Source organism: Aptenodytes patagonicus, chromosome 9 (assembly GCF_965638725.1).
Source record: "Aptenodytes patagonicus chromosome 9, bAptPat1.pri.cur, whole genome shotgun sequence".
In the NCBI taxonomy this organism is placed as follows: Eukaryota; Metazoa; Chordata; class Aves; order Sphenisciformes; family Spheniscidae; genus Aptenodytes; species Aptenodytes patagonicus.
In genome coordinates, this window is record NC_134957.1 from 15,405,848 (window position 1) to 15,418,631 (window position 12,784).

A 12,784-nucleotide genomic window follows, 5' to 3' on the forward strand; every position below is an offset into this window, starting at 1 on the left:
GAGAGAGAAGATAAAAATTTAGCTTGCTATGCCAAAATCATAATAAACTGTTATAAAAATAGCTCATTTTGATTTGGGTCCATCTCATCATCTTCTGAGTCCTGTTACAAGCTGAAGGCTCCTAAAAATAATATTTTGTTGCTACTATTTCTAGTGAGACTTTTACAGAACTCATCCTAATAAGGCCCTGATTCAGCCGTTTGTCTAGTTAAATTTGTAACGTAGGAACAATCTGCTTTGGGAGCCGATTCATCCCTGGAGGAAGTGGATATTGTAGTCAGTCAATGAGATTGCCCTTACTTACACCACAGATAAATGCGTTGCTTTGTCCTGACGTTTCTGCTTTGCAGTAATTTCACATTCCAAGTTATAAACCTCTGAAAATTGTAGATTATAATAAATGTGCTGACACAACTTCAACTGTTATAGTAAATGGCATTGCTCTAATAATGAAATAAAAAATCCTACTTAATTCCACTCTTTCCCTAAAGTGGTGTTTTGCATTCACTATGGATGAAAAGACAAACAAGTATGTGTATGTTCAATAATAATGTCAGCTGGGTCAGAGAAAAATAGGAAATAAAATGCATTCATAACACCTCTGGAGATAGCTTTCTGATACAGGCAGTTTTCTCTTTGATTTGCCCTCATTGACAGTATTCATTGTAACTTTAACATATCTACCAAATTGGCCTTTATTAATAGCTGGCCTAATCTTCATAACAAATATAATCTGTAATCTCCAGTCTGGGTGTTTCTGAGGTTAACAATTACATAGAGCAGAATAGATCATATGCGTATTTACAGGGATCTCTCACTCAAGAGGGCCTAATTTCACGTTCAAACCATCCAGACAGTGTTTGAGAGAGCTGTAGATACAGAGCTCTTCTGTCTCAGGGCTTTGAAGCTGAAATGGGTTACCTCTCTAGATATGATAGTGAAATAGTCACCTTGGATTAAGGTTGCTGGCAATCTTAAAAAGCCCTTATTGGGCTTTGAGTGTGATCAGATGCTACTTGCTTATAAATGAGAGTTAATAGAAACATTAAAGAGTACAAGCTACTGTGACCCATGTCTTCAGAATATTAAGCACATTTTAAAATTGTGGAAGACCATCTAGTCCTCTGCTTTCTGTAAAATATTACCTCTTCCAACCATATCCTTTGGGGGCAGGTTATTTGAACTCTTTAGCATTCTACTTTCATTTGCACATACTGTGTATTTTTAATTTATTCCCTCACTTCTCTGGCTACCATATATTTATTGTTGATACTGTACTCAGTTTCTCTTTAATTATTCCATCTGCCAGGAGAGTGTGATGCATTTTAGAAGCTGTGTGGTTTAGTTGTTTAACCTTTGAGTTTTGTAACTGAATGGGATGACATACTCTTCATTTAGCAGAACAGGCTAAGAAGAATTATATACTCCAAGTGATAAGCTTGGAACTGCTAAAGAAATACCAAAATCCAATTTTTTTTCCCTCTCTAGTCATCTAAACATCCATTAGTCTTTTGAAGGGAACTCATAAATCCTGCAAATTTAGCTTATCTGAAACCAACTCTAACAGTTGTCCTTCCTACTAATCATGTTTTATATCCATTTTATATTTTTCAATATTCAATAAACATGTCTTGTGCTTACTGTACTTGTTAGAAAATGTCTGCAGTATAGGCTGTATGAGGACAGTTATTAATCAGCCATTTCAGATGGCTGTTTGGTTAGTTTAGTAAATGTATTAATTTATCTTTTTTATGTTTTCTTCTTTGTTCTTTCCATTTATCCAATATGGAATTTCCTCTGTCCTTTTTGGTTTATTTCTACCAGGATATGTCAAAAAGGAATTTAACATGTAACAAACGAAAAAAAAGCGATAGCTGGAAAGAAAAAAAAAAAAACACCACCCTTTGGGCTTCATTCATGAAAAGATCCTTTGCATTATGTCCTCTTAGATCTGCATTAAATACTAATAATAGAGCGCATTATCTAGCAGTGCTGCTTTAAAGCAGTAGATAATTTACACATTAAAGTGAGATGTAGGTTTAAAAGTAGGAGTGTAGAATTGAATTAGAGTTAAGAGTCAGAATGATATAGTCCTGTCTGAAGATGGTCTTGGTTTCCTGGGGGCATTGTCCTTTTGGTGTGTAATGAGACTTGCAGATAACAGTCTGGGGCTGTGGATGGATCGAGGTACAGCGATACGTTGAGAATAGCACAGCAAGTAATGACACTGGGGAAACAAATGAATGTGTCTGCTAGATAAACAACATTAAAAGTTCCTGTTCATCACCAAGTCCAGGCCTCTAAAGATTAATATTTCCTGAAAAATTCTGTAGCGAGTTTGCGTGGCAAGGTTTTGGTAGCGGGTGGGTACTGCAGGGGTGGCTTCTGTGAGAAGATGCCAGAACCTTCCCCTATGTCTGATAGAGCCAATGCCAGCTGGCTCCAAGATGGACCCGCTGCTGGCCAAGGCTGAGCCCATCAGTGATGGTGGTAGCGCCTCTGTGATGATGTATTTAAGAAGGGGAAAAAACTGCTGTACAATAGCCAGATGAGAGGAGTGAGAATATGTAAGAGACACAACTCTGCAGACACCGAGGTCAGTGAAGAAGGAGGGGGAGGAGGTGTTGCAGGTGCCAGAGCAGAGATTCCCCTGCAGCCTGTGGTGAAGAGCATGGTGAGGCAGGCTGTCCCCCTGCAGCCCATGGAGGTCCACGGTGGAGCAGATATCCACCTGCAGCCCGTGGAGGACTCCAGGCCAGAGCAGGTGGATGCACCCGAAGGAGGCTGTGACCCCGTGGGAAGCCCGTGCTGGAGCAGGCTCCTGGCAGGACCTGTGACCCTGTGGAGAGAGGAGCCCACGCTGGAGCAGGTTTGCTGGCAGGATTTGTGACCCTGTGGGGGACCCACGCTGGAGCAGTCTGTTCCCGAAGGACTGCACCCCGTGGAAGGGACCCACGCTGGAGCAATTTGTGAAGGACTGTAGCCCATGGGAAGGACTCACATTGGAGAAGTTCATGGAGGACTGTCTCCCGTGGGAGGGACCCCACGCTGGAGCAGGGGAAGAATGTGAGGAGGAAGGAGCGGCAGAGACACCGTGTGATGAACTGACCGCAACCCCCATCCCCCTGTGCCACTCGGGGGGAGGAAGTGGAGAAATCAGGAGTGAAGTTGAGCCTGGGAAGAAGGGAGGGGTGGGGGGAAGGTGTTTTTTTAAGATTTGGTTTTATTTCTCATTATCCTACTCTGATTTGATTGGTAATAAATTAAAATTAATTTCTCCAAGTCGAGTCTGTTTTGCCCGTGACAGTAATTGCTGAGTGATCTCCCTGTCCTTATCTCGACCCAGGAGCCTTTCATCACGCTTTCTCTGCCCTGTCCAGCTGAGGAAGGGAGTGATAGAGCGGCTTGGTGGGCACCTGGCATCCAGCCAAGGTCAACCCACCACAAATTCTTACTTTTGGAAGATTCTTTATCCATGCTACATTCTTACTTTTATGGATTCACATATTACAGGGAGGCATATGCCATTTATCAAGACGTTAATGACTAGTAGTTATGTGTCCAGATACTTTGTAACCACTGAGCTGCCCGACAACAGAGGTCACCGAAAGACAGATGACTTACAAACCAGTTTAAAGATCTCCTTGCACTTTCTCTTTTTAAGAGCAACAGCAGGGCTTAGAACCTTCTGATATTTCCACATTGGGATTATTGTCCCCTCTTTAAAATTCTTTCTACCAGGAGCCTTCCATGATTTACTGGTAGTCTTCAAACAAAAAAAACCTTCCTAACAGAACATCCATTGATTGCTACAGTTATTTAAAGGCTAACAATAAAAAAATCATAGACTTCAGTCTCCATCAAGGCAGAGAGGAAACAGTAATTGCAATTTGTGAGCCTCCTGCCGTGGGTAAAGGAGCTCAGGCTGGGAGAAAGGAAGCTCAGCAATCTTAGTGGCTGTCACAGTGGATCTGGATGAGATGTGCCGATTCATTCATACATCATCCTGTGATAGAGAATTTGTCGAGGTGAAAAGATGGGTGTGAGGCAGAAGCATGCCCAAAGGAATATCGGCTCTGAGGAGGACCACCAGATAAAAGCGTGAATATATGGGAAGCTGTACAGGAGTGTATTTGGTGGCTGGTAGTCATGCCTCTCTAGGTGGACAGACCTCGAAAGAAGAGACCTTTTCTGCAAAGATGTAGCAGCAAATAATATGGGGTTTTGCCCTGCATGTTTTGCCATACCCAAGTCTTGGATTAAAAAAAAAGAAGTAATACGAGTGTTAATATAGTAACATGCATTATTCAACTCTTTCTTCTGCCAAAGGAAAGGAAGGAGGCATTGGGACAGCCACGTATTTTAGGAGTTTCCTTCCCCTTTAATCAAGGGCAGGGAGCAGCAATGTGACATTTCCCTGTATTTAAAAAGAAATAAAAATAAAAATGGGGATATGAATTAGCAGATTCCTAGCTTGGAAAATGCTTGCTCTGCCTTTAGATACTAACAACTGTGAGGTCCCATCAAACCTCAGACAAGCTCCTCCTCTTCTTGCTGTTCTCCACTATGAATTCTCAGTTTGATAGGGTGGGGATTGCTACCAGCCTCAAAGAAGGTCAGTGATGCCCTAGATCAAGAATGAAACATGGAGGCCTTTTTCTCAGTTTTTAACAGTCTCAGAGCTGAATTTCCCTTCTACCTTCCGATATACACATAGGGGTGTATGGACTAATCACCATGAGACAATGTGCAGATAAAAGAGGACATGAAAGCGGAGCTGAGTGCCAAACTTTATGATGGATGAGTCTGAAAGTCATTTGTTCTTACCTAGCGTAACACAGAAAGACTAATACATACATACATGGAGTATTCATCAGTTTACTTATCACAGATCTGATTTTGCTGTTGTTGAATTGAAAGGGAGTTTTTCCTCTGACTTTGCTGAAGGGTAGATTCAGCCCATTGTATATAAAGTTAATTCATTAAATGTAATTCTGTATTGTCTCTTTTTTCAGAATGCTTGAGGATGATTTGAAACTCAGCAGTGATGAAGATGACAATGAACAGGTAAATACATGTGATATAAGTGCATATAATCTGAAAAAGTTGTTTCCTCAGTTGAATGTGATTGCATGTTGGTTTACTGTATTTGCATCAAAAGCATTTTGGGGTGCTGCAGAATCCAGTAGCTTAAATCTTGCTTGTGCATAGAACCTCTGAGGGAGGAAATTTATTCTTAAATAGGAATGCATTTTGTTAGTGTCGCTGAATTAACTTTGTGAAGTGGATTAAACTAAACCAAAACATGACTTACTAGCCTTGGAATAAGAGACCGCACATGGCATCACCCAGGAATAGCTGATGTGCTCTGAGTTTCCAAACTAACTGTGGAGCAGCCTCCACTTGTTTCGCAATCAATTTCTGAAATTGATGACCTTTTTGGAAGTGGATGTAAAATGACCACATCAGGCAACTATCACAACTGCAGAGTTGGTTTGCACTCTGCAATTCATTTGTACAATTGCACCCGAGAAGATTGGGTCCATAAGTTTTGTTCCAGTCAGTGAGTAAAGGGCTGGGGAGTCCATAGTTAGTAACCCAGTGATTCCCATTTGTGAGAGGGAAAATCCTCAGTTTGTAGCTATAAATCAATACTGAAAGTCTCTCAACCTACTTGGGACATTAATGAAGATTCATTTTCAAAAAACTGGCTCATGTCATTCTCTACCCTTCCCACTTTATAAATATTTATGGATAATGCTGGGAAATAAAGCTGGTGACATTCATATTCTCAACATCCTTATCAGAAAAAAAAAAAGAGAGTTTGGGTTAAATTCATCCTTCATGTTACTTTATATATGCAATAGGTTCAAATGTGTAAACGTCTGCAATAGAGAGGAAGGTAATGCTATAATTCAGCATAAGATCATCTGTTCAGCCTGGGAAATGTTAATTATAAGTCGATCTTTCTTTCTTATTTATTTTTAAACCACCTAAATGTTCTCCTTCAACCTACCTAATCCGTCCTTTACCATCATGCCAGGAAAGATTTACCTTCTGGTGTCAGTTGACCCCTTAGTCATACAAGTCAGTATTTTTTAGCACCGAGATAGACTTGCACTCTCATCTGAAGCCAGAGGATCAAAAGCCTGTATTTGTGCAATGCGCTGTTGTAAAAACATGGTGGCTTATGAAAGCAGCAGGTTTCCTGATCTATTGGAAACTTGCCCAAATAGTCCTATAAAATGACATTGTGATACTGAGATGCCCAAAAATATAGAAATGGAAATATATTATCAGGTAGGAGTTATTTTTGTTTTCCTACAGTATTAGTTTTCTAGTGACTTAAGTAGAATTATTCCAAATTTACACAATTTACACTGCTAAGATGAAATCATGTATCATTGTTGAATGAAGAAGCAAATGCCTGGAGCAGCGTTTGGTGACATCAAACAAAAAGCCCTCAATGACTTGAATAGGTGTCATCTCTCATGTTAATCCCAAGCAGGAAAGACATGGTTATGTCTGCACTGCACAGTGGAGGATTAATAGTTCTCAAAACATCATTGCTGTTGTGTGGTACATGCGTGCCTCTTACGCAAAGGCAGCGTCATGCTCGTGAACAGTGTCACGTTGCTCCCAGTTCAGGGGCTGCAGCCTGAGTCTTTGTGTGGTGGTGATGTGCCCGAGCTGTAGGAAGCCTCAGACTGCACCAAAACTTCATGTGACTTTCCAGTAATGCCATTCACAGCATAAGCTGCAGACGGACAAGAGAGCACAATAAGGACCATTCATGTAGTTTCTCAAAATTTTATAGTACGTAGAAAATGTTTTTCCTTTTGGCAGTGTGAGCTTCATCTCACTCTAAGTGATTAGAATTGATTCAAATCTCCTAAGCTCTCCCAAATACCTTCTTAAGAAACAGATTATGGTCTGAATATTTAGGGATTCCAAATGTGAATGCTTCCAATCATGTAAAACATAAATGAACTGTCTGGACAGGAAGCACGCTGAGCGTATTTCTTAAATGCCCTGCACTTCAAGGGAAACCTTCACCTTTCCTACATACCCCACATATGTATGGTTGCATCTCTTTTATTTGTATTACAGATAGAGGGTATAGACAAAGTTATACACATTATAGGAAAGAATCGTGCAGCTTTTTAGGTTTCCTGAATGAATGACTGTATGTGTCTGTCCTTTAGATTTTTGTCACACACTGCATCCTGGACTAAGGCCTTGCAAAGCTGAGCAGCGTGGCTCTGCTGCATCACTCACACATTACACTGGCAGTGCCTTCACACTTTAGCAGCTTCTGCTGTATCTCTTTAAAGAGAGGGGATTGGAAATGGAAATAAAGGTTGGTCTGCCCACTGGTCAGACACATAAACATCAACAAAGTAACTGCAATGGTTTCTGACTGCAAAGTGTTTTTTCCAAAAAGTATATAAAATATTCATTCATGAGGGACAGATCAAGGCAATTACAGTATGTGAATTTTACAATGTTGAATGTTCAGCTGTGGAGCCCAAGGTTAGAAAAATACTTCTTTTTTAACATAAAGATTTTGCAGTCAAATAACCATTGTAATTCAGCTGTACACACATGCGCATTCTGACAGGGAGAGTAAAGATTAAAACTCTCAGCTCAAAACCATTCTAACAGTTTATGCAACATTTCTGTAAGGAAATGTAATCATTGTCTTTACAATCTTTCTGGGTTTTTTTTTTTGCTATAGGCTTGCAGCCAATGTGAAGCATGAGCTGGCATTTACTCATTTTTATTAATAAAAACACAGTATGTAAAAATCAAGTTTGTTATCTTTATCTCTACTTGTATTTCAAGGAAATTGAAATTCTTTGAGAACGATAGTCAGTAGGGAGCCCTAGGATTTGTCCTTTGAGAATTGCTAGGCACCCTTCAATCTTTACACGGCGGGGGCAGTAGTGACACTGATCCATAAATGCACCTTGATCTCAACTTTTAGTGAATGTCTATAGTATGTGGAGAGAGTTTGGTCAATCAGCCTGTCTTCTGACACTACCAGTAGTCCGTTTGTCATGGTGGAAGATTGTTAGAAGCTTGTCTGCAAGAAACAAAGCTCTTCTGTCTTATTCTCTCACTCCTATAAACGAGCACACTTACTTCTGAGCTGTATTGCATTTGTTTAGGGGTCTGTGGACCTTGTGCTCTTTCAGGTGTTAAACATCTCCTTCCTTTTCTCCCCACTGCTGAGGAGAAACCCAACACACATGATAGCTCCAGTGAGTCATATAATTAAGAAGTTGAGCCTGATTTTTGGATGAGAACTACTAGACTGAAGTCAGTGGAAGGTATTTATTCTATAGATAGTATTAGCAAGGCTGTTAGTGAACGTGCTGCCCACTTTTAGCATTCACTTTTCAAACAGGATTTTGAATAACTGGAAATTGTTCCTAAGAGTTATAAACATGATCTGGAGAACCCTCCTTAATATAAGTGTTAGGTCTTTTTTGGTTCGGCCAAAAAGAGTTAAGGCACGCATGATGATGGCCTACAACGTGTCACCAAGAAAAAACTTCCTGAAAGGAGGCAATACACTTTAGTTTCACCCCAGAGGGCTTAAGAGGCTTCAGCAAGTGAGAGCTGACTGGAAATCCAAACTACAAGTGCCAAACTGCTGCAAATCACATGGAAACCTTGTGTTCCCTCTCCTTTTAGACTTCTGGCAGTTGTGGGCTTGATGTAGAAGTTGTCAGGTGAATTTCTTTGGGCTGTGACATGCAAGAGGTCCAATGAGATGTTCATTGCAAGTCCCTTCAGACTTCAGATCTGTAAAGCTTTGGATCATATTGATCTTTGCAATAGAGCGTGAGGCAAGTTACAAGTCACTCCAGCTGCAAACTCCCATCATCACTTTTTGGGCCTCGCTTGGAGAGACCGCAGTTACCGCCTACATCTAATACACGTAAACACACCCCACAGTATCTTCAGTGTAGGGACTTCAGAGCTGGCCGTATGACACGTGCTTTGTCCCATAGACAAAATGCTGATTCTTATGTCTCATTGCGGGTGATTTGGGATTAAAGACACACAGAAAACGACGGGTTAGATCTGGAATCAATTTTCATTTACAGCTGAGAAGCAGTTATTGATGCTGTGCTCACAGTTCAATAAAAGATCTAAAGATATAGACCTTGTGTTTCTCTTTCAATATAAGCAGCATAATCAGTCTCAAATGTTTTTACAAAGAAAATTGTATTGACAGTTTTATTAAAATTGCTGTCTTTAAAGTTTTAAGTTATCCACGATTTGACCTACTTGAATGGTTTTTAATATGCACACTGACCAACCCAATGGATTTTTATGTCACATATTTATAATACCAGGTACACATCTGTTTAATGTATTATTTGAGAGATATTGTTACATTTAAGCATTGCCTGGATTGTAAACTCTTGTAATATTGTCACTGAGAGGAATGTTGGCATATGCATCGGTATTGCATTCAGAAGTCCTACTGCACAATATTTTTAGATTGGCTACGAGAGATACAGTCAAGGCAGATGACAGACGTGTTATTAGTAAAATCATTACATGGCAAGGCATTTCAGAGATGCTAATGTTAACACTCTTCTGTGAGGAAGGATAGAGCTTTCAGATGGCTTTATTACTCTGTTAAAAAAATACATCAGAAATTAGGAAGAGTAGTGAAGATTTTTAATTAGTAGCTCAGTTCAGCTAAAAGAGCTTAGATAAAACACAGGTTAGTATTTTTGTTCTTTAAAGCACCTCCGTATAATTCAAATTAGCTTTGAGCTCAAAGGCATCCAAATGAGTTGTGCCTGGATACAGTATTTTAAGTAGTTGTAGTGTACCAAATTTTCTTTAACCAGCTCCTCTTTGTTCTTCTGCCTAAGGAATAGTCCTGTTAACCTTTGAAACGCGTACTTAATTTAAAGCACATTTCTAGCGTTCTGTGTGTTTTTGAACCAAAGAAACTTTAATACTAGTTACAGACCTGCTCCATTTTCAGTATTTTATGTATATAGTGGTTTTGGCGGAACAAATCAATAAGATGTTTTTCTCGTCTCTTTGATTTTTTTTTCTCGTTCCCTTAATGATTGCCACTTTATTGCCACCTCTCTGATAACCATACAAACACAAGACATGCATATAATCCATGGCCCTGCTCTATCGTTTGCATTTTACACAAACATAATTCTTTTTCGCTAGGCTAGTATTAGGTAATTACATACAAAATGTTTGACTTTGTAGCTGAGTCTAAAAAGGTGATCGGACATAGGCTGAGCTTTGAATTCTTATAATGCATACTGAGCTTTCAAAGCCTTTACTCAAGTTAGATTTTTTAAAAGTTTATGAAATTCTAAGACACAGTATGCCTTCATCTTATCATGTAAACACTTTTTAAAGTGGAACAGTGACCACTTTCCTTGTAACAATAGATATCCTTTCGTGTTGTAATTTTTCCCATTTTTTAGCTGGATCCTGAACAAGCTGTTTACCTCCCCAAGGTTTCTCCACATTTCCATTTACTTTGTTATCAGCAGAAAGACTGAAGAACAGCGCTTCAGTAATGACATCAATACTGCACACACAGTGAGAGAGGTCATCTTGTCAAAGCTATAGAAAAATCAGATGGATTAGGATGAAACTAGGTGCAAAATAACTTTGATAGAGTCTTTTAATGTAAACAGTTTATCTGTCATTGGGTTCCATTGAAATCCCAGAGTGATGCAGCATCAGTTGTAGCCACAGCAGCGTGTGTCTTGGTAAAGAACCCACATTCCAGTGTTTAAGATCTACAGTCATGTTTTATAATTGTAGGGAAATATTTTCATTAAGCCATTAATGAAAACAGAAGCTATTAGGATAATACAGTCATTCTCCAACCTTGTCAGTCTATAACCATGAAAAATCCTTTCATGAAGATGTCTCTTCTTGCTACCTCAGTCCATTTTAATTGATACTCAAATTATTTTATTCTGCACAACACTAGTTGAAACAACCATATATCATCAACTGTGTAAAATGAATACTCCATCTTCCATTAGGCAAATCTTTGGTAATAAGAGATTTGATGGCTGACATGTCTAAGGTCATAATTCACATGGAAATGGCATAGGTTCATATCATATAATTGTTTATTATCAACAGAAGCTTTCAGTAACCACTCTCAGATCTGGGCTGAGCTTGCTACAGTTATGAGCGAAAAACATGGTACATCACTAAAATACACAGTGTTATCAAAAGCTTTTAACTTGTTCAAATTCACAGAATCTCATGTAATTGTTTCCGCACATGTTGTTATTGCGGAGGTCATCCATCGGTGAGGAAGGGGATTAATACAACCCTCAGGACAAACGGTTGCTATAGAGTGCACAGTACTACAGATCAACACCGACGAGTTTGCCCCTGCAGGTTGCAGCCATGCAACCTGGGCTCTGGGGCAGCAGCTGCCCGGACCAGCACAGGAGCTGGAGGAGCCCCATCCCTCCCACTGACTTGCCTTTTCCATGGGTTGCCTAGTATGCACTGGCAGCTCAGTGTCTCAAAAACCCTCTGCCACAGTAGAGAAAATAATACAGGAAAAGAAAATACTGGCAGGCAGGCAGCCCTAACAGGGGGAATGAAATGCCTTAGTTGAAAAGGTGGATAAATACAGCTGCAAGAAGTCCTCTCCTCACTTCCCTACAAGTAAGCAGGTACTTCATAGCCCCTCAGCGCTGTCTTAAACAGGTGCTTGTCTTGGGTTTAGTTTTTCATGCCACCAGCCTGAAGCAGCCAGGCTCTGTCAGCCATACCATAAGATATCATTCACCTGAAGGAGAAGCTTTAAAAAGACCTGATGCCTTTGTCCCTAATTAAATAGAGGTGGAAAGGCCAGTCGTTCCTCCGTACAGCTGTAAGGACCAGACGCTGGAGATCTGCCAGCCTTTTTGGGTTGGAAGGGAGGAGGGAGATGCAGCTTTCAGTCCACAGGACGGGTCACGTGCTCTGTGTGTGTGCATGCTTGTGCACACATTTTTTTGTAATGGAGTCTTTATTATAAGCATGGAGGAAAAATATATTTCCCCAGGGCCTCTTGCTATGTATACCACTTATGCAAAGGCCCTGTATTGTTTTGGCAGCAAGCAGAGGCAGCAGCAGGTGAGATAATTGATTGACATCAGCATTGTTGTTGTTAAGAGAAAAGCCAGACTTGACCATACTGTCCTATAAAAATAAATCTGAAGTCTGTGATATCTGCAGGCCATCTCAGTGCTCAACACTCACTAATCCGACCACATAGGAATCATTTATCTCCCTTTTCTCCTCGAAAGGAGAGTGTGATTTTTATCATGAATGCCTTGTGAAGCATTTTGGTAAAGAAAGTGTCTGGCTTTCTTACGCTGGCCATCTGCAGTGTCGCTTTTTTGTAAAAGCCCAAGCAACCGTCTGTGAACTTCAAAATCTAAATTCTTGGGAGATTTTTACACCAGTAGAGGATAGTGGTAGTGTTGGCTTTGAGACTGGGGGGGCTTGCAAAAGTCTGAAGGAGGGACTCATAGGTGGCTAGAACAAGCGTAAAGTAGGTGATGAAAAGGGCATGATAAATCTAGTAATTAGCTTCTGTCAGCCAGAATAAGGGGAGAAGAAGTGAAAGTTGATCTCCCCTGGAGGTATTCCAGGAGAACAGTAGTGAGAACTAAACACCTTAATTTTTCTTACGATGAATTCATCTGCCACTGCAAGGTTTGCTGGGGTTGGAGATGCTCCATTCTGTGCCAGCAGGATGAATCTT

At 40.3% G+C, this 12,784-nt stretch overlaps 1 protein-coding gene across 3 annotated transcripts in view; it reads left to right on the plus strand.

Moving 5' to 3' along the window:
• Positions 1 to 12,784, plus strand: part of AFF2 (ALF transcription elongation factor 2) — a 348,869-nt gene that overhangs the window by 247,529 nt on the left and 88,556 nt on the right. For all 3 annotated transcript variants that reach the window (XM_076347219.1, XM_076347221.1, XM_076347220.1), the window contains exon 8: positions 5,016 to 5,067. In XM_076347219.1, the coding sequence (XP_076203334.1) occupies positions 5,016 to 5,067 (52 nt within the window). The remainder of the gene's footprint in view (positions 1 to 5,015; positions 5,068 to 12,784) is intronic.